Source organism: Symphalangus syndactylus, chromosome 6 (assembly GCF_028878055.3).
Source record: "Symphalangus syndactylus isolate Jambi chromosome 6, NHGRI_mSymSyn1-v2.1_pri, whole genome shotgun sequence".
NCBI classification, from domain to species: Eukaryota; Metazoa; Chordata; class Mammalia; order Primates; family Hylobatidae; genus Symphalangus; species Symphalangus syndactylus.
The window spans coordinates 33,488,922-33,508,945 of record NC_072428.2 but is presented as its reverse complement, the minus strand read 5'-3'; the positions used below and the strand labels follow the sequence as shown (position 1 = coordinate 33,508,945).

At 37.2% G+C, this 20,024-nt stretch overlaps 1 protein-coding gene across 5 annotated transcripts in view; it reads left to right on the top strand.

Moving 5' to 3' along the window:
- The window catches only part of GAS2 (growth arrest specific 2), a 166,889-nt gene extending 147,198 nt beyond the window's left edge, over positions 1-19,691 (top strand). For all 5 annotated transcript variants that reach the window (XM_063641903.1, XM_055282120.2, XM_055282119.2 and 2 more), the window contains one exon: positions 18,482-19,691. In XM_063641903.1, the coding sequence (XP_063497973.1) occupies positions 18,482-18,700 (219 nt within the window). In that variant the 3' untranslated portion in view covers positions 18,701-19,691. The remainder of the gene's footprint in view (positions 1-18,481) is intronic.
- Positions 19,692-20,024: the final 333 nt, after the last annotated feature.

The window sequence follows — 20,024 nt, the reverse complement described above, 5'->3', positions numbered from 1 at the left end:
TATAGATAAATGAAATTGGTTTATAGTTTTCTTCTATGCTCATTAACTGTTCAGATAGTAGGAAAACTGTATGAACATTAAAGCTTTGAAAGAAGTCAACTAGTACAGTCTGGGCAAAAAATGATTGAGAAACACAGAGTTAGAGAAAGAAGAACACTGTGCCCCAGAGAAAATGTTTGGAGCCTATTAGATTTATAGGGAACACAATGATGAAGCTATGGAAAGTGTGAAGAGAAATAGGAAGAATACGGAATGATGATCTTGGGGAGAAAGTTTCTGAGAGAGAAATATGAAGGCTTATAATTATTCAGAAGTCAGAAGTATGTTATAGAAAGGGGAAGATAAAACAAAGGAAAAGCAATACAAATAGCAAAGCTTTGAGTCCTAATTCAGTCATGGCCTTGTCTGAGGTATTATGATGGTTGTGTTTTGTGATCGGAGGAGTTCAAATAATGTGTAATATGAAGACAGTTTAAAAAGTAAAATAAAAGGATAAAGTGAAATGGTAGAAGAGAGGATTTTGTAACCATAAAGTACAATTAAAATGTTAGGAAATGGATTTGAAATTGGGTGGCTAGATTGTGCCCAAGGTCGGAAGACTGTTCCATTATCTGCTACTCCTGAAGTATGGTGGGGGAGGGGGAATAAGATCATTATTCATCCTTACTTTTGTAATGATTTCAGGCAAAATTGCATCTTTATATAGTGAATTGTATGACAGCATGCCAGCTAGTCCACACAACAAGAATAAGATCTTCATAGTAATAAAACAATTTTTTTTAGTGAAGAAAACATTTTCTTATGTAGATATTTTGGAAATATTTCTGTCTTCTTGCTTTTTTTTAAGTAGCTGAGCTGAGCATTTTAAACTTAATTTTATTTTTATGAAGAAATACATATACATTGTTAATAAAATCATGCTATAAGACTTATGCCCTCAAAACAGCAAACCTGCTCCTCCTTTCTTACCCCTTTCCACTCTTTTTTTCCTCCTTAGTTCTCCCCAGAGGCAGCTGTTATGACTGTTTCTTCTTGTATTTACCTCCAAGCTTCTAAATTATTTAATTATGCTGTTTTACCTTAGTTTTAAATTTTAGATATTTTCTATGGCATATTCATGAATTCAGTGTAGCAGGAGTAGGAAGATGACGATCTAGCCATCTTTTCTCTCCCCTCCCCCCACTCACCACATAGCACATAGTACACTTCCTTTCTTTCTATTTGCTCAACATCATTAGCCATGCCATAACACTGGTCAAATCATTATTCAGCATTTATTTTATAATGATCATGTAAATATTATAGTGCACTATGATTACTTTTCCTTTTTGCAATAATTTCAATTTTTTCTGGAAGTCAGTAATGCTTCATTGTGTTGTCCTAAGTATGATGAAGAGGCCCTTACCAGATCCCCTTAGAGAAGGGTAAAACCCTCACAATAATGTCACAGGCAAACATACCAGTGAATTTATCCATTTGATTTCTGGCCCCCTACATTTCCCTAGCCAGGCCTGTCTCACAGTGTCACCCCGAAACTTCTCTACGTTGTTCTGTTGGATCCACTATTTACTGGGTCAGAGTCTTGTGTAGATTACTTCCTCAATTTCTAGAGCTCATCCTGAGAAAATCAGTAATTCATTCATCCACCATATATTTATTCAACATCTATTATGAAACAAAAAGGTTCTAGGAAATAAGGATATATCAGGGAACAAAACAGGAGATCCATGACTCTCTAAAGGACTTCATATTTATGTGTGTAGGGTGTAGGCTAGCCGTATAAAATACAGAGTGCTCTATTCCATTTGAACTTCAGACAATGAATACTTTTCAGTACGAATATTTTCTAAATATTGTAAAGGATATACTTATACTAAGAAAATGTTCATTGTTTATCTGGATTGCAATTTGACTGGGTGTCCTGTATTTTTATATGCTAAATATGACAACCCTAGCTGGGAGGGATTAGACTGTACCAGAAAACCTAGGTAAATAAATAGCATGGTAGACAGTGATAAATGCCATGCTGCGAGCGGGAAGGAGAAGCAGAACAGGGTAAGGCAGATTGGGAGTACCAGGAGGGGGGATAGCAATTTTTACAGGGTGGTTAGGATAAGCCTCATTGAGAAGATGAGATATTAGCAAGGGCATGAAGGAGGTGAGGTGTTTACTCTGAGGTTATTTGGGAGGAAAGATTCTAGACAGAAAGAACACCAAGTGAAGAATATCTAGAGTGGACCTGAGTGTTTGGGAAATAGCAGGGACACCAGTGTGGCTGTCACAGAGCATTTGAAGGATGCAGTGGTAGGAGATGAAGTTAGAGAAGTAACAGGAGTCCAGATCCCCTAGGAAATTTAGGCTATTGGTAGAACTCTGTAGTTTACTCCCAGGGAAATGGGGAGCCATGCAGTGTTTTGAAGAGTTATGGCATGAGGTGACTTCTATTTTAACAAGATCTCTCTAGTTGCTCCATTGAGGAAACACTGGGTGGCAAAAGTGAAAGCCCAAAGACCAATCTGAAAATTATTACAATAATTTGGGTGATATCAAAGAATTTTGGACTAAGGAGCTAGCAGTGAAGATGGTGAGAACAGATTGCATTTTAGATGTATTTTTCCTGTAATATTTTACTGTGAAAATTTTCATACACATAGAGATGGTAATACCCATGTAATTGCCAAATAGATTCTGCAATGAAATTTTTGCTGTTATTTGCTTTATCATATATTTTTCCTTCTCTCCATCTTCTGGCTGAGTCATCTGCCAGTCAGATATTTCTGTTTCTGCAAAGATAAACCTTCAGTCTCCTGCTGTGATGACACAGTCACTGGCATTGGAAATCTGGGGTGGGGACATAATAATTCTGGGTGCTAACCAATCCTTATACCAATTTTCAACCCATTCTCCTTTATTAAACCACATTTTTCTTCTCACCTGATGGAGGTACCCAGTGATTCTAAAGCCCACGTTTTCTATAGTTTCCAGGCATTGTTTGACTTGCTTCTTTTTGACAGCTGCCATTTCAGGCTTTTAGTTCCACCTCTGTCACTCTTAGTTACAACTCATTTGTTTTCCAGCTTCTAAAAATGTATTGCTCTTTCTTCTCTATCATTTTATCCTCTCAACTTCCCTTATCCTTTGACTTTGTAACATTATTCTTTCCCTTTCATTTGAGTAGGGTTTTTAAAGGAAGGAGGCTCATATTTTCAAATATTTTACCAATAGAAAGAACTGAATGTATTTAGTAATACTTATTTTTCCATTTTAATATCAATATACTAAAGATACATTAAAACTAGTAGCAAAGTAATAGTTTTTCAGAGTGTCTAGGTTACTAACTCTTTTGTTGCCTTTTAAGACTCAAGGGGACATCAGTTTGGAAACCATTGTTGTGTATCATCATCATGCAGTGTTAAACTTTGGCTCTCCCAGTGCTTGCTTATTCTAGCCTGTTTGTTGGATTTTGGTATGAGTGTTTAGAAGAGATAATGGAATTCAGATTGAATCAGGCAAATGTGGCCCTGTCTGCTTAGTAGAAGGAATGGTTTTTCTTTGCTCCATGGAGCCCAGCTTCCCTTCCTAAATAGATTATTATATCTGTGGAGTGGATAAATTCTAACTTCACTCCGGTATAGACCAGCTACAAATCCTTCTTCTAACACCAACGTTTTCTATCTCATTGCTTTCACTATGCTGACTGTTCTATAAAATATTTATTGTGACTTTGTCTTCTCTGTCTGAAGTGGTGCCATACACTGGTAATTAGATGGAGACTAAGCCTTCTTAATTTCATTTGGTGCAGGGCTGGGAAAATGGAGACCTTACATAACAAGGAGATGAGGACTGACCGGCAGTTGGCGTTAAGTGCTCCTACACATATTTCCAAGCAGATGCACATGGAACTTTTCACCAGTCCATCATCATATGTCACTTGCTTGCTGCTTTTCCCATGTTTGCTTCTAGAAAGAGGCTACTGAAAGTCATTTGTCTCTACGATGAGCCTACTTTATGAAGCTGAATTCCCTCCCCCACCAGAGGGAAACAATTACGGCAGGCCAGGAACTTTTTTCTGTTCAGTTCCAATAGTCAGAATATTTCTGACCCTAGGCCCTGTCCATGTTGGGAGATTGGTTCTCAACATCTAGGACACTATAGTAGTTCACACTTCAAATAAAGGTTTGAGGATTACATTCACCCTAATGTATGATTTATCACTGGAGACAATGTCTCACAACCGGGCATCAGAAGACTAGTGCACTGTGTGTCCTTGAGCTACCCACTTAACCACTATTTCTCTATCCAGATAATGGTAACAGTAATACTTGCCTACTGAGCCACTGGGTAATTGTGATAACAAACTTAAATAGGAGGAAGTACTATCAAGATTTTAATAAGATTTCATTTTTGAATGTGAGCTCAAGGGCTAAGCACGCTGGCTGCAGCTAACTTTCAGCATTTTTGTATGGCTAAAACAATGAGGTTCAGATTCATAAATTGTTCCAAGCATGTAAAGCACCTTCTTTATTGTGGTTTTGGGGTTCACTCCCAGTTGGGCAATATGATCATCAGCAAGGACTTCATAAAATGGCAATATGTATCCCTAAAGAAAAGAGGTGTTGCCCATGGAAAGACCTATAAAAACTCAGGTGACTGTAACCCTTGGCAAAGTCACTTTAGGATGTATTGTTGAGTGGTAATGAGTATTATCTGAATCCTAGGAGATTTTCAAATCTGAACTTTGTTGCTTCTCAGCTAGGTGACCTTGGGCAATTCACTTAACCTTGTCGAGCCACTGTTTTCTCATTTTTAAATATGGATATAATGCAAACCACTTAGAGTTGCTCCAAGGATTAAATGAAATAAAACCTGTAAGAACCTTATCATTATCAGTGGCAGCAGCAGCAGCAGCACATTATTATTTAAAAATAACAATAGCAGGCTATTATTGAGTCTACACCATGTTTCAGGCACTGTTTCTACTTGCTTACACATATTAATATCTGTGTGTGAACAACTATGGGAGGAAGGAATTACTATAGTCATTATTTTGCAGATGAGAAACTGAGACACAGATTAAATAAATTTATTCTGGTCATACAGCAAGTTGGCAGCCTGATAAAGGAAAAACAAATAGGAGCTTCTGCTCTGTTTACTGTTATTTATCTCTCTGAAGTTTTATCTAAGAAAAGGGTATAATAAGCTAAAGGACTATTGGGAAGTTAAAATGAGATAGTAAATAAGATAATAAATAAGAAAAAAATACTTGTAAGCAGTAAAACGGTAATTCCAGAAGCTTGTTTATTTGGGCTGTGATTAACTATTTGTAATCGCACATAACTAGAGAAGTTGAAATGAATTTCCCACCTTTGGCAAGGACGTCTTTAAGTGTCATTTGTTATTAGTAGTGCCTCAGTTTGCCCTGCTAACAGGTGATCTTATCAGTTATCTTGAAAATGCTAGAAACAAGCTTTCAACATGGCAAACTATCCATGGAACACCTGCTGTCTCACTCCTCCATGTGTCAAGGTACCTCAGGGAGATAGCTGAATTCCCAATCGCCCAATTTTGTGCATATGCCATTTCAGAATAATATTAGACAATGACAGAGTCTGTTGTCCTATAAATTAATTTAAGATTCTTCCTCTGGAGAGCAGATGACTGCATTCTAAAAACAATATTTTCTCTCGAGTTATGATGGCTTGTAAAAACACACAGTGAATGGAGTTGACAAGAAGGTGTTGGGAAGCATATGATATCCCAGGGGGCTGAACAGATCTAAATTTATGTGGGTTGTCTCTACTAGGCAGTTGGTGTCAGATACCATTGCCTCTTAAAAGGATGACTTCAGTGAAGAGCAGTTAACAGATTGTGCAGAAACATGAGCCTCTGTGGTCCATTAAGTGGGGAATCGTTTAATGAGACCCAGAGTAGCACTGAGGGAACTATGGCACTTAAGCATTAAAAGACAGAAAAGGAAGGGGTGAAAATTTTATGAAGCAATTTATTACTCCTGTAAACCATGTATTTTAAAAAATGCATTCCAGGTATAATAAGAATTTGTGAATGATGATCATGAAGAGAATAATGTACTTAATTCACTATGGATTCTGTCATGATACTTGTTTCTTCTCTTTTTGCTTCCCTTTTCCCCATTTCTTCTTCTTCTATTTCTCTCTTGGTTCTCAATACAATCTCCCACTTTCTTATGCAATTCCTGTTATAGCTTCAATTTTTGACCCAAACCTATCTTTCTCTCAAAGAAATTCTCTAAGCAAAAATTGGTCCGAATTATCATTCACACACAGATTTTTTTCAGACTCCTTTTTCTAAATAAGGGCACAAACCATTTTACCTTCCCCTTTCTCCTATCTTTTCATAAATAAGCAATGCAGATATAATTTATAAAGGTAGTGTTGCTTGGAATGGGGCATTAGTAAGTATTAGTTTTGTTCATCCAGTCGTTTAAGGTGCATTTATTCATTTAATATTCATCTAATAAGCATTGTGTGCCCGGCACTGTGCTAGGCCCCCAGGGTATGAAATTTATCAAGGAATAACCTTGCCTGCCACTCAACAAATATTTGTTGAATGATCGAAGGAAGGGATTCATTTTAATTCACCTAGTGAATGGGGAACAATTCTCTGCATGTATAAAGGCAGGAAACTTCCTTGGGATTTTAAGGAGTTCACAATATCTCTGGAGTGAGTAATTTGTTGAGTGGGCCTGGGCTCAGAAGGTAGGACTACATACAGTATAGTACAGTTGTGCCGTGCACATCCTGAACAGTCATACATGATAACTCTGGCATAGTGAGAAAGAATGTGGGAAAAGAAAATAGTAGCTGGGTTGTAAAGTGCTTTGTGAGCCAGGTTACTTATGGAGGGATGGGGGTAGAAGGAAAAAAGAAGGTATCAGAATTGCTGTCAAATTTTCCACATTATGTATGCTTCTGACCACCATGGGGATGCTGATATCCTCCCCTTACCCCCACTGCTTTCCCAGGATCTTCGCCACATTGCTAATTTACTGTGAGTCATATTTCTCAGGTGAGCTGTAGCTAAGAATGTCTGAGAAACACTAGACAATGGAGAGCCACTCACAGGTTTTTAAGAAGGTGGTAGCATGTTCAGATTTTCCTGTGAGGAAGATTACTGTGGCTCTGGAGTAGACGGTAGATTAATGAAGAGTGAGAGATGAAGGGACATCCTGCTGAAAAGCATTCACGTCCTCAAGGTCTAATGACATCTGTGTTCAGAGCACTTGACAGATACTCTTGCTGCCCTCAGTTTTCAGGGCCACCAGCGCAATATTGGAGACAGAATGAAACAGATTTGTCACTGTCATCCTGAGAGGGCGATGACACCTGATGCATTTCATACGAATTATGATTTCAAACAGACAGGGACATTCAAGTAGATCTATGCTGGGGAATTAAATGAAGCTATAAAATATAAACATGAACCTTTTAATTTAAAATTCTCATCTAAAAGACATTTCCTGTTGGGTAGTTTTTATTTTTGTTAGTGGTTTTACTTGTTTGTTGTTTATGTAATATAGCTAAGATGTATACAGCTTGGTTATCTTAAAAAACAAGTACATTACCAATAATGCATATTTTTTTCTGGCTCTCCTATGTGGCCATTACTTTTTCATTTAGTAAAACATGTGATTTTCTGTGATCTACATGAATGTAGGCTTTACTTTTTCAATGAAAAGTGAGTTGATATATTTCTGTTTCTAAACACAAATGTTCCCAAGAAAAAGGAAAAGACATTCTTCTTTTTTTATTGCTTTAAGTTCTTAACTTCATATAATGTGATTCCAGCCTGTCTTGCTAAACTACATAATTAAGAGGGGAAAAAAACCTCCTTTTTGAAATCCTGTTATCACATATCATAGGAGCCAGAGCACTAGACCCCTTGATACTGCAGTGACCTCCCCAAGACCCATAAGAAGCTGCTGACTGATCATTTCTACAACTTACGAAATTTTCATTGTGTTCTAAGTTAACATGGGAAAGTTAACTTATTTCATTTCAACTTATTTTTCCCCTTTGGATTAAGTATCTGGATGAGCTAAGAAACTTGATTGGGGTGGGGGCATGGGATAGTTTTTTTTTTTTTTTTATTTAATGTTAGGAAAATAAAATTAAAAGGTCTCAAAAATGTGTATTCAATTCAGTAAAACATAGATAGTGACTTACCTGACATGATGTAATAAATCACTGCTGTATCAATATATTAAATGATACCCCCACCATTAAATATTGCATTCATTATTAGGAAAATAATTTTTGAAATAACACAGCTAGCTCCTTAATTCTAAGGTCATATGCTAGATTGGGAATAAAGATGTGGTTTCTAGCCTGGCTCTGGTGAACCACCTATGTGACCTTCTTTCAGACTGTGCATCTGTGAAACATTGCCAGTGACCTCAATGTTTCTTTTTATCCTCTTAATTTCAACAGGGCATATTTGTAGATTACTTGGCACATAGTAAGCACTCTACTATTGTATGACTCTGTGTCATCCAAGGAAACACTTTCCCTCTTACTGTCACATATGAAGAGGTTTTCTAATTAAAACACATAATTAAGCATCACAGTAAGACAAAGTCATGAAACAAAATGCTCTTGATTAAGAATGGGAGTGTTTCTTCTCATTACTGAGAGAAAATATAAAAAAAAGCAAAAAGACAACTTTGAGGCATATTGATTCTTTCCTCTCAACAAGGAATCTGTGTCATTAATAGAAACAAAGAAACGATTTACAGTGTTTGCAGCAGCCTGATTATGCTTATAGAATTTCATTAGGGCCACTGGGATAAAAGCTGAGATAATTTCCAACCATCATTCTGAACAAACTATCGCAAGGACAGAAAACCAAACACTGCATGTTCTCACTCACAGGTGGGAATTGAACAATGAGAACACTTGGACACAGGGTGGGGAACATCACACACGGGGGCCTGTTGTGGGGTGGAGGGAGGAGGGAGGGATAGCATTAGGAGATAGACCTAATGTAAATGAGGAGTTAATGGGTGCAGCACACCAACATGGCATGTGTATACATATGTAACAAACCTGCAGGTTGTGCACATGTACCCTAGAACTTAAAGTATTAAAAAAAAAAAAAAGCTGAGCTAAGATTTTGGTCACTGTCTTCCCCCCACCCCCTTCAGAACTGAGAAATGTTGCTTAAGTCAGTAATGGATCGCCTCGACTTTGCTATGATCAGAGATACAGTAAGGAATGAAACCAATTGTTAAAAATGATGACAGCCATAATAAACCCTAACATGCAAAAACTACTGCTTTGCAACATATAGTGTTGGAGGCTATTTGTAGCAACTCTTTTATTTATTATCAACAACAAAAATAAAGAAAAATAACAAACACCAACATAGGACTAAATATTTGATATTCAATACAGTCATGTACTCTATAACAATGTTTCAGTCAATAAGAATGGTTCTATAAGATTTTAATACAGATTTTTACTGTACTTTTTCTATGTTTGGATATCTTCAGATATACAAATACTTACCATGTGTTATAATTGTCTGTGTATTCAGTACAGTAATTTGCTGTACGAGTTTGCAGCCTGGAAGCAACAGGCTATCCTATGTAGCTTAGGTGTGTAGTAGGCTGTGCCATCTAGTTCTGTGTAAGTACACTCTATGATGTTCACACAGTGGTGAAATTGCCTAACACACATTTCTCAGAATGTGTTCTCATTGTTACGTGTTGCACAACCATCCTCAATTGACATATGCATTGATGCTACTGGTCAAGAGCCGCTACCTTTTGGAATGAAGAACACAAAGTTCAACTCTGTGAAGCGTTAAAATAAAAAAACAGTGAGATATACACTGGACAGAAATCAAAGCCCCTTCTTACTTATGCCAATAGATAACTAGTGTATTCCATCGTGTTACCTCACTAGACACGTTTACTTCTGAAATAATTAGGGCTACTTGAGGATAATCTTCTGAAATTAAATTTAATGTTTATTTAAGATTTATTAGGACGTAAGCCTATGAATCATTTTAAATGAGCACAGTTAATCTGCTTACACTACTTACTACTTCTGATATTAGTGATGTCTTGTATGTGCTGAATTATCACAGGTAAGTAACTAAGCATGGGTGACAACCAAAATCTAGCACTTTGCAGAATATGCAGGTATGGTTTAATGGAATAAAGGATTCTTGTCCCATTTCTGCTACTGATTTGCTGTGTGATCCTGCCTAAGTTGCTTAACTTCTCAGAGCATCACTATTCCTATCTATAAAAGGAGTAATACTGATAATGACATTATAGATTAGATAATGTGAGTACAACCTGTGGAAGTATCAAATGAAAAGAAGTATTATATGATAACAGTATTGACCCTGTTCTGAGCTGGCATACATGAGATTCCAAAAATGAAGACTACATCATCCCTGTCTTCAGAGAGCTCACATATTCTGAAAAGGGACATACAGGTAAATCAGCAATTGCAATATTGTGGGATGCATGTAACAGTGAAATCATGTGTAAACTAAACAGTACACAGCAAGGAAGGGTTCACTTATCTGAGGAAGGAGATGACCATGGAAGATTTTCCATATTCTGAAAAGGGACATACAGGTAAATCAGCAATTGCAATATTGTGAGATGCATGTAATAGTGAAATCACGTGGAAACTAAACAGTACACAGCAAGGAAGGATTCACTTATCTGGGGAAGGAGATGACCATGGAAGATTTTCCAGTTGGGGGTGATGTTTTGAACATCAGGGAAGAAGCAAGGGCTAGAGTTATAATTTGGGAAACAAAAGTAGGTGGTAGTGAAAACCATGAGGTTACAAATAGACAGTGGTTAGAGTCAGAAAATCAGTAGACAAAGGACAGAATATGTCGGAATGGCAAAACTTAACAATGTAGAAGAAATGCAACCTATCAAGGAGGCAGAGAAAGAACAATGAGATAGGTAGCAGGCAATTCAGGAGACAGACTTGTCACAGGTATTCAAGAAGTGGGGAGTTTCAAGGAAGGAGTGGTCAATATCATTAGATACCTTGCTTGACAAAGTTATCATGAAAAATAAAGTTTAAGGACCATATATTGTATTTGATACATTAGAAGCCATCTGGCTCCCTTTCTCTGTGCAGTCAGTTAAGAGGTAGGGGGCAGAAGCAAAGTGTACTGTAGGTTGTACCGTGATGAGCAAGTTAGAAGTGAAGACACCAAGTGTGAATGTAACTATCAAGAAGGTCAGATGTAAGGAGAAAGTATGAGAATAAGAGTGGAAATTAATGAGAGTTAGAACATAGTGGGAGGAATTGAACTTGGACAGGAGAACTTCTGAGATAAGAAAGGTAAAGTAAATGATAAATACAGCTTCAGGTATATTGGCCAGTAGAGGTGTCAAGAGAGGATGCATGCTTGATAAAGGTGAAGTCATTGGTAGGCTGATGGAGGTGGGGACAAGTAGTGTGTTTGAGAATAATAGATAAAAATGGGAAATGGAGCTGATCAAAACTAAAAGGATCAATTAATTGCAATTGGCCTAATGTCACTAATCTGTGAGATGGAAGAGTTCTTGGATGAAGTACATAATCTTCCTTCTAAACCAGCTCAGCATCTGTGCTGGAAAAGTTCATTGTAATGCAAGCATTCTAGGGAAAGGGAGGGAAGAGTTTGAATAATAATAGCAGGCTGATTTGCTTTTAGGTTAAACAGTGGGGGTTTGGTTTATGCAGATGGAGGTGAGTGTTCAGTTTTTTTTTTAGATCGGTCACATACCAGAAAAGCATGGAATTTTAATCTCTATAATCAGAGCTATAAATCTCTATGGCAGTAATATCTTTTTTAAAAAAGAATTTATATATGGGTCCTCTTCTATTTATGTATGTATTTGTTTAAATTGACAGATAAAATTATATGTATTCATCATATACAACATAAAGTTTTAAAGTACATATACATTTTGGAATCACTAAACAGAGCTGATTAACAAATGTATTACCTACATAGTTATCATTTTTGTGGCAAGAACTCTTAACATCCACTCTTTTTGCATTTTTTTAATTAAGGAAGAATGCAATATATCATTCTTAACTATAGTCATCATGCAGTGCAACAAATCTCTTGAACTTATTCCTCCTATCTTACCGTAATTATATATCCTTTCACTAACACCTTCCTATCACCCTCACCCACCAACCGCTTCTGCTTCTACTAACCACCATTCTTTTCTCTACTTCTATGAGATCAACGTCTTTAGATTCCACATATGAGTGAAATTGTTACAGAAAAGGGGTCTGGATCCAGACACCAAGAGTGGATTCTTGGATAAGTCCACAGAGTAAAGTGAAAGCAAGTACGTTAAGAAAGTAAAGAAATAAAAGAACGGCTACTCCATAAACAGAACATCCCTGAGTGCTGTTGGTTGCCCGTTTTCTGATTATTTCTTGATGAAATGCTAAACAAGGGGTAGACTATTCATGCCTCCCCCTTTTGGACCATATAGGGTAACTTCCTGATGTTGCCATGGCATCTGTAAACTGTCATGGCACTGGTGGGAGTGTCCAGTGAGGATGACCAGAGGTCACTCTCGTCGCCAGCTTGGTTTTGGTGGGTTTTGGCTGGCTTCTTTACTGCAACCTGTTGTGTCAGCAAGGTTTTTATGAGCTGTGTCTTGTGCTGACGTTATCCTATATCTGATCCTATGACTTATCCTGTGAAATATCTCATTCTATGACTTAGAAAGCCTTAACCATCTGGGAATGCAGCCCAGTAGGTCTCAGCCTCATTTTACCAAGCCCCTATTCAAGATGGAGTTACTCTCGTTCACATGCCTCCGACAAAATCACATGGTATTTTTGTCTTTCTGTGCCTGGCTTATTTCATGTAACACACTGTCCTCTGGGTTCATTCTTGTTGTTGCAAACGACAGGATTTTCTTCTGTATTATGGCTGAGTAGTATTCCATTATGTGTATATACCACATTTTCTCTGCCCATTCATCCATTAACGGATATGTAGGTTGTTGCCATATCTTGGCTATTGTGAATAGTGCTGCAGTAAACCTGGGAGTGCAGATATCTCTTTGATATACTGATTTCATTTCGTTTGTATATATACTTAGTGGTGGAATTGCTGGATCACGTGGTACCTTTGTTTTTAATACTTTGAGGAATCTTTATGCTGTTTTCCATAATGGCTGTACTAACTTACATTTCCACCAACAGTGTGTAAAAGTTCCCTTTTCTCCACATTCTTGCCAACACTTGTTATCTTTTGTATGACCCTAATATCTTAATCCCAAGCTTGAAACCTTCAAACAGCTTAGCCACTGGCCTTCTTAGCAAATTATAGGTTACTGATTAGCAAGGTCTAACTGAGACGTCAGCAAGAATAACTCAGAAATGAAAATCTGTTTACTAGAATGTATCCCCAGACAGGCCCACCTATTTCATGGAGAGAGGCTGTAAGGTTTGCTGTGGAAACCTCATAATATTGACCTAAAACCCTTCCATCTCCCAAGAGTAGCCAAAATGAGGCATGAGGAAAGGTAATGAATTCCACAATTACTCCTCTTCAATATGAAATCAATATTCTTCTTTGAAGATATAGAAAGTCTTTTCTGTTTTAAGTATTATGGGTAAGTGCATGACTCATGGATGCCTACACCCTTGTCAAATACAGCATCAAGGAAGCATTCAGTGAAAGGCAATAGTGTATTTCTGTATGTTTTCATTTTTTTCAGTGTAGCTTAGAAACAGAAAAGCTCAGAAAAAAGAAAAACATGACTCCTTCAAAGCAAGAGAGAAGCATTTTACAGTTCTGATAAATTTATAAGGACTCAAGCTGCAGAGCACTGACTAGGTCCATAGAGAAGATCAGGAAAAATATAAACTGTTTTTGCAATAATTGGAAAATCCAAACAAACTACTAAGGCTGATACCTAATAGAAATCTTCCAAGAGAAAGAAACCTCTGATATCTGATTTTACTATTAGTAATGTCCCATTTTTAAGGTGTCCATATAAAGCAGTGTCTAATGTAAAATGTTTTACAGGAAGTTGCATCTGTTTCTAATAGGAAAACAATTCTCTAATTTTGTAGAACACGTTTTTAAAATGTAGGTATAAGTTGTCTGTTCGTTATTTCCTTTAAAAGCCTGGGAGTGGAAGGAAGTCAGCTCATGCCTTTGGAGAAAAACACCTCTCCAGTTATTGCCTACAGAACCACAATCAAAGGGAAATTGTTACCAATACACCAGCGGTTTGGTCTTTGTCCTATTGCTCTCCGCATGGAAAGTCAATCACTAGGCAATGAGTGTTGCCAGGAAAGAAGGCTTTTTCAGGTGCTGCAGCCGAGAATGCGAGATCAGTCCCAAATCCATCTCAACTGACTAAAATTAGGGGTTTATATAGCAGAGAAGAAATGTAACTATGTGTGGGAAAACAAGAATTAGGGATGGGTAAGGAGGAGAAGTTGGTTACAAGAAGCAGGTGGTCCCTTAGGCAATCATGATGGGTGAGAGGTCTGGCTCCCATAGTCCAGATGTGATGATCTGGTAAGTTTCAGTTGCTTGACACTGTCTGGGAGGACGGATGATTGATTTTCTGAGAAAAGAACTCAGATAAGACAGTTTTAACTTTCTCAAATTTTAAGACTGGGAGGGTCAATGTCTATGTTTATTCAAAAGAAATCATAAACATCAGTTCTATGGGACACTTAGGCAAGTTTCAAAAGGATGAGATAATCTCATGAAAAAACCTAGATTCGGGTTTCAAAATGAGAAAACAGCAAATATATCCCTCCGCCTCACAATCACACAAAATCAATCAACAAAGCTGTATGCCTCCTCCAACAGTAGTTCTTATTAAAGGAATTTTCACATGATGAAGCTAGACTTTGGAGATGGATGTTATTCACAAAAATACAATTATGTCCATTAGACTCCTCTTACAAAGGCAGGAAAGTAAACCTAGATACATTGTAAAAGTATTTCCTGCTAATCTTCCCCTGTTGACTGTGGTAAGAATATTGGACTGAAACCAGCATCTGCAGTAGAAAGGATGTGGAAGAGGAAGTGAGCAGAAATTTAATTCCTGTATTATTGATATTCGGTATGGGACTCTGTTTCATGCTGTATCCACTTTGCAAAGTACTATGGATTCATTAAGAAATTAGCAAACTGAGTGTGTGCCTAAATGGCCAGCATACTCCAGGCTGAAAAGTGTTTCTGTCACTGCTTCCTAGAATTGTTTAAAAACTGTTCTGACTGGTGGTTCTTTCTGGTTGAAATGGCCTGCTCACAAACACTGAATTAGACCTGGGCATTTTGCCAGGGGCATTGATACCAAGAATGTTTGGAGGCAAGTCTTAAATGTAATTTGCAGAGCTAGGAGGTGCCAGAACTTCAAAACAGGCAAAGTTGCTCTCTCGAACAGTGGTAGAGAGAATCGAAGTGTTATTCTGACACTGGCCTTTGCAGTTTTTGTCCCAGTGACTTCAAGTTTTGGAAGCTGGCAGTAAGACACATGCAGAAACTTGTGGGAATATGAATATGTGGATGAAATTATAAAAGCCCTAGTTGATTTTATTTCTTTAGTAAAAACTGTCATGAGAAAAGGACTAGACTGGAGTCAGGTGCTAAGAATCTGGCTCCAGTCCAACCTGACTCCAGTCAGGTTCTTGTTTTACAGATGCGGACACTGAGAACCAGATCTTTTATTTGATTTGCTTAGGTCCTAAGATCTGGTTCTCAGTATCTACATCTGTAAAACAACATGGTACTGTGACCAAAACACCAGGGGTTAGATCCTCTTGCTTGCTACACAGAAAGCTAATCACTAAGACGATGAGTATTGCCAGGGAAGGAGGCTTTATTTGAGTGCTGCAACCAAGAAGAACAAATCGGTCTTGAATTCGTTTCACCAATCAGTTAAAATTCAGTGTTTCTATAATGCGGAAGGAATGTAGCTACATGCAGGAAAGCAGGAATTTTAGGGGGAGCAAGGAGTCAGGCATTTAATTGTCTGGTGTCATCTGTTGTTCCTTGCCTAAAGGTCAGTTTGCTGAGGAAGAAACTCAGATAAGACAAATTTAAGTTTCAAGTTTAAGACAGGGACCAAATTAAGATATGATCAATTTCTATATTATTATTATTGTTATTATTATTATTATTATTATTATTATTATTATTTGAGTTGGAGTCTTGTTCTGTCACCCAGGCTGGAGTGCAGTGGCATGATCTTGGCTCACTGCAACCTCTGCCTCCCAGGTTCAAGCAATTTTCCTGTCTCAGCCTCCCGAGTAGCTGAGACTACAGGTGCCTGCCACCATGCCCAGCTAATTTTTGTATTTTTTTTTTTCAGTAGAGATGGGGTTTCACCATATTGGTCAGGCTGGTCTCAAACTCCTGACCTCAGGTGATCCACCCACCTCGGCCTCTCAAAGTGTTGAGATTACAGGCGTGAGCCACCACGCCTGACCATATTTATTTATTTTTAAAATTAGATATTAGTTCAATTTGACACTTGAGCCAATTTCAGTACCACTGGCAGGGCGAGGAAAGGCAAAGTAGTTACAAGCTAAATCCTCTTTTTATCTGCTTTATATTTCAGGGGTTCTCATTGAGATTTTGTTTAATGAGTATGTTCTGATGCTAAAATAAGTTTGAAGACTTCCAGCTGTAAGATGTGTTCTAAGGTCCTTTTGTTACTGAAATGTCAGAGGTTCTGTCTAGGTCCTGCTGCTCACTGCATAGAACACCAGTCACTGAAACAATGAGTATTTCCAGGGAAAAAGGCTTTATTCGGGTGCTGCAGCCAAGGAGCTAGGTGATCAGTCTCAAAGCCATCTCCCTAAAAGACTAAAATTAAGGTTTTATATAGCAGGGAAGAAATGTAGCCGTGAAAACAGGAATTAGGGAAGGGTAAGGAAGAGGAATTGGTCAACAGGAAGCAGATGGTCTATTAGGCAGTCACAACAGATGAGGGATCTGATGTCTCATTGTCCACATGCGGTGATCTGGTAAGTTTCAGCTCTTTGATACTATCTGGGAGGCCTGATGGTTGGTTTCCTGAGAAGGGAATTCAAATAAGACAACTGTAATTTTCTCAAATTTTAAGACTGGGAGGGTCAATTTCTATATTTATTCAAAAGAAACCACAAACATCAATTCTATGGGACACTAGTGCTGGTTTCACTTTCTGTTCTAAAATTCTAATACTCTAAATGAGGATAACCAGTAGAAATACATTTAATTATTATAAGTCAAATAGTTTTAATTACTGTTTCATTAAATTTTTATTAGTTGGTACAATATTTGATTTTGAAAACTGCTTCATGTCAACCACATAAATGAAGTTCTGTGAAACCCCCAAATACACATGCAGAAATTTTAAATACAGGCATATAGAAAGCAGGTCCAAAACCTTTATCAAAACCTACATGAAAGTGGTAAGAAGACAAGTCATCTCCCACTGGCTGGGAGTCAAAAAAAAAAAGTCTAGATCTCAAGCTGATGCCGAGTAAGAAGAAGTGAAACAGATTTTATAGGCTCTATGATGTCACTTCCCAGACTTTCCCTCACAATCACATCCTCTTCCCAACATTACAGTGCCCATATGTATCCATAACATTTTGGGCAGGAGAGGGAGTCAGCAGGGTCTTTGATGATTGCGCACCATTACCTCTTAATATTAAATTTTCTGATATTTGCAAGAAGCCGACGACAAATTATTTGGTTTTCCATGTCAAACCTCCATAATATATTTTTACTAGATACAAAGAATCATGCATTCTTCACATTTAAATCAATAACCTTGTTAAGTTGGAGCTCTAGATGGCTCCTTGGTCTAGGAGTAAGTTGTTTGTTTTAAAAGACATATTCTATGATAATTAGGAAGAAAAAGAATAAAGAAAAACATAAATGTTTGCCTATTCAAAAATACCTTGCCTTCAAGGGCTCAGACAATGACTGGGGAAAACTCCAATAATTTTTTTAGTGCATTTTCAGTGTTATTTTATATTGAGTATTTGTCTGACTCTTAGCATTATAATTCAATAGCAGGCATTTCCATGGTCCTTAAAATCCCGATTCAGAGGGGAATAACCCACTGGGAAAAATGGAGCACTAAGCTGAGTCAGTAGGCAGGAATCAGAGGCAGTAATAAGAACTGTAATAGAACATCAGATGTCAGAGAAGCCTCCAGACACATTAAACCAAAGAATTATACATAGGTGTTGGTTCCCATAGCACAGCAAAGCTGGGTTCTGGAGATGTTTATCCTTATCACTTCCACAGAAAAAACAGGACTTTTTTCATAGACTATATGCTAACTCAGACATTTTGCACCAAGTAGAAAAACAATGGGTCATGAAATACAAACCAAAACACTAATTTCACTAGAACCAGGGGTTGATTCAAGATACTGTAAGAATTCTCGGAATTTAACACTTTTGATATTTTTTCATTTCAGATGCTGCACAACAAACATGTCATGGTCCGTGTGGGAGGAGGCTGGGAAACTTTTGCAGGGTATTTGTTGAAACACGACCCCTGCCGAATGCTGCAGATCTCCCGTGTGGATGGCAAAACATCCCCTATCCAAAGCAAATCTCCAACTCTAAAGGACATGAATCCAGATAACTACTTGGTGGTCTCTGCCAATTATAAGGCTAAGAAGGAAATTAAGTGAAACAAATTGGTCACAAGGGGACCCTCATAATGGCCTGTATCCACTTCTCCAGTATAGTCAGTTTAGTTCACATGTTCTGAAAACTGCTTTGGAGAAAGATTTAACAGACAGAAAAATGTCATCATATTGAAAAATGTTCAAAGAGTAGCACTATTTATTTTTAATGCTTCTGTAGAATATGACCTATTAAAAGAAATTCTAAATTCAGATTTAAATTAGCCAAATTTTAGGCAAATTATTATTTCTCAGTATGCAAACACAGTATTTAGAACACAATATTAGAAACAGAATTCTAACTAAAGATAAATAAGGAGAAAACATTTACGATTTGCAGATAAGTCAACAGAAAGTGCCTGCTTTACATCCATGAGTAAAGCACCCCAGACATTTTTATAATTGCAAGATTTTTATGCTTTTTTTTTTTTTTTTTTTTTTTTTACAAAATGATGATTAGTGTGATAATGTGCTACAAAAAATACCCAACAGCACTACAAATAAGTACAGAGTATTCACAATAGTAATATGTTACTGGGAAGGCCACTTCAGAAAAGTTTACATTCACTTGAAAGGCTGCCTTAAAGTATATCTCTTATCTATGACCAAATATCTGGGGTACTTTTAGAATTTTTCAGTACACCCCCTTAGAGAATAGCTTATGAGTTATTTCACACATTCCTGAGCACATGGCTGTGTTTAGAATGATCTAGTGTAATTCATACATGAGCTGACATACGTTGATATTTTGACGAGTAAATTGTACAGTCAAATGTTCATTGATTTCATGTTATTTCAAAGCATTTTCTTATTAAAAATATATCTTTAGTTAATCCTATTTTGCTATGCTTTCTAGTAAAGTAAATTCACTGTAGCTAATGATGTTACAGACTTACGTATACCCTTGTATACCTGGGACAGGGCTGTTTTATACCAATAAACAGCAAAATATTGTCCTTACTCATTCAAGAATTAAAAGGATAAATTTTAAAAATGTTATCTGTCTCTAAATCAATGCCTCATTCTGAAATCAAGTTAATTTTCAAATGGCAACTTTCTCCAAGAGTTATAAGAAGAATCAAATTAGGGCTCCCTGGCACTTCTTCACTTTGGGAGATGAGTGATGGTGGTGTTAGTTTTCCTTAGCAGAGAGTTCAGGTTTTATTATTGGTATTAACGTAAGTGCTGCTCTCAGTATAAAAAGGATAGAAAATTAATTTTTCATGTATTCATTTTTCAACATCAAAAGAATCCACCTTTCTTGCTCCAAAAAGTCAAGAAGGAAGAATGTTTGTCACATGACAAATTTAGTCAAAATATACATAATGTG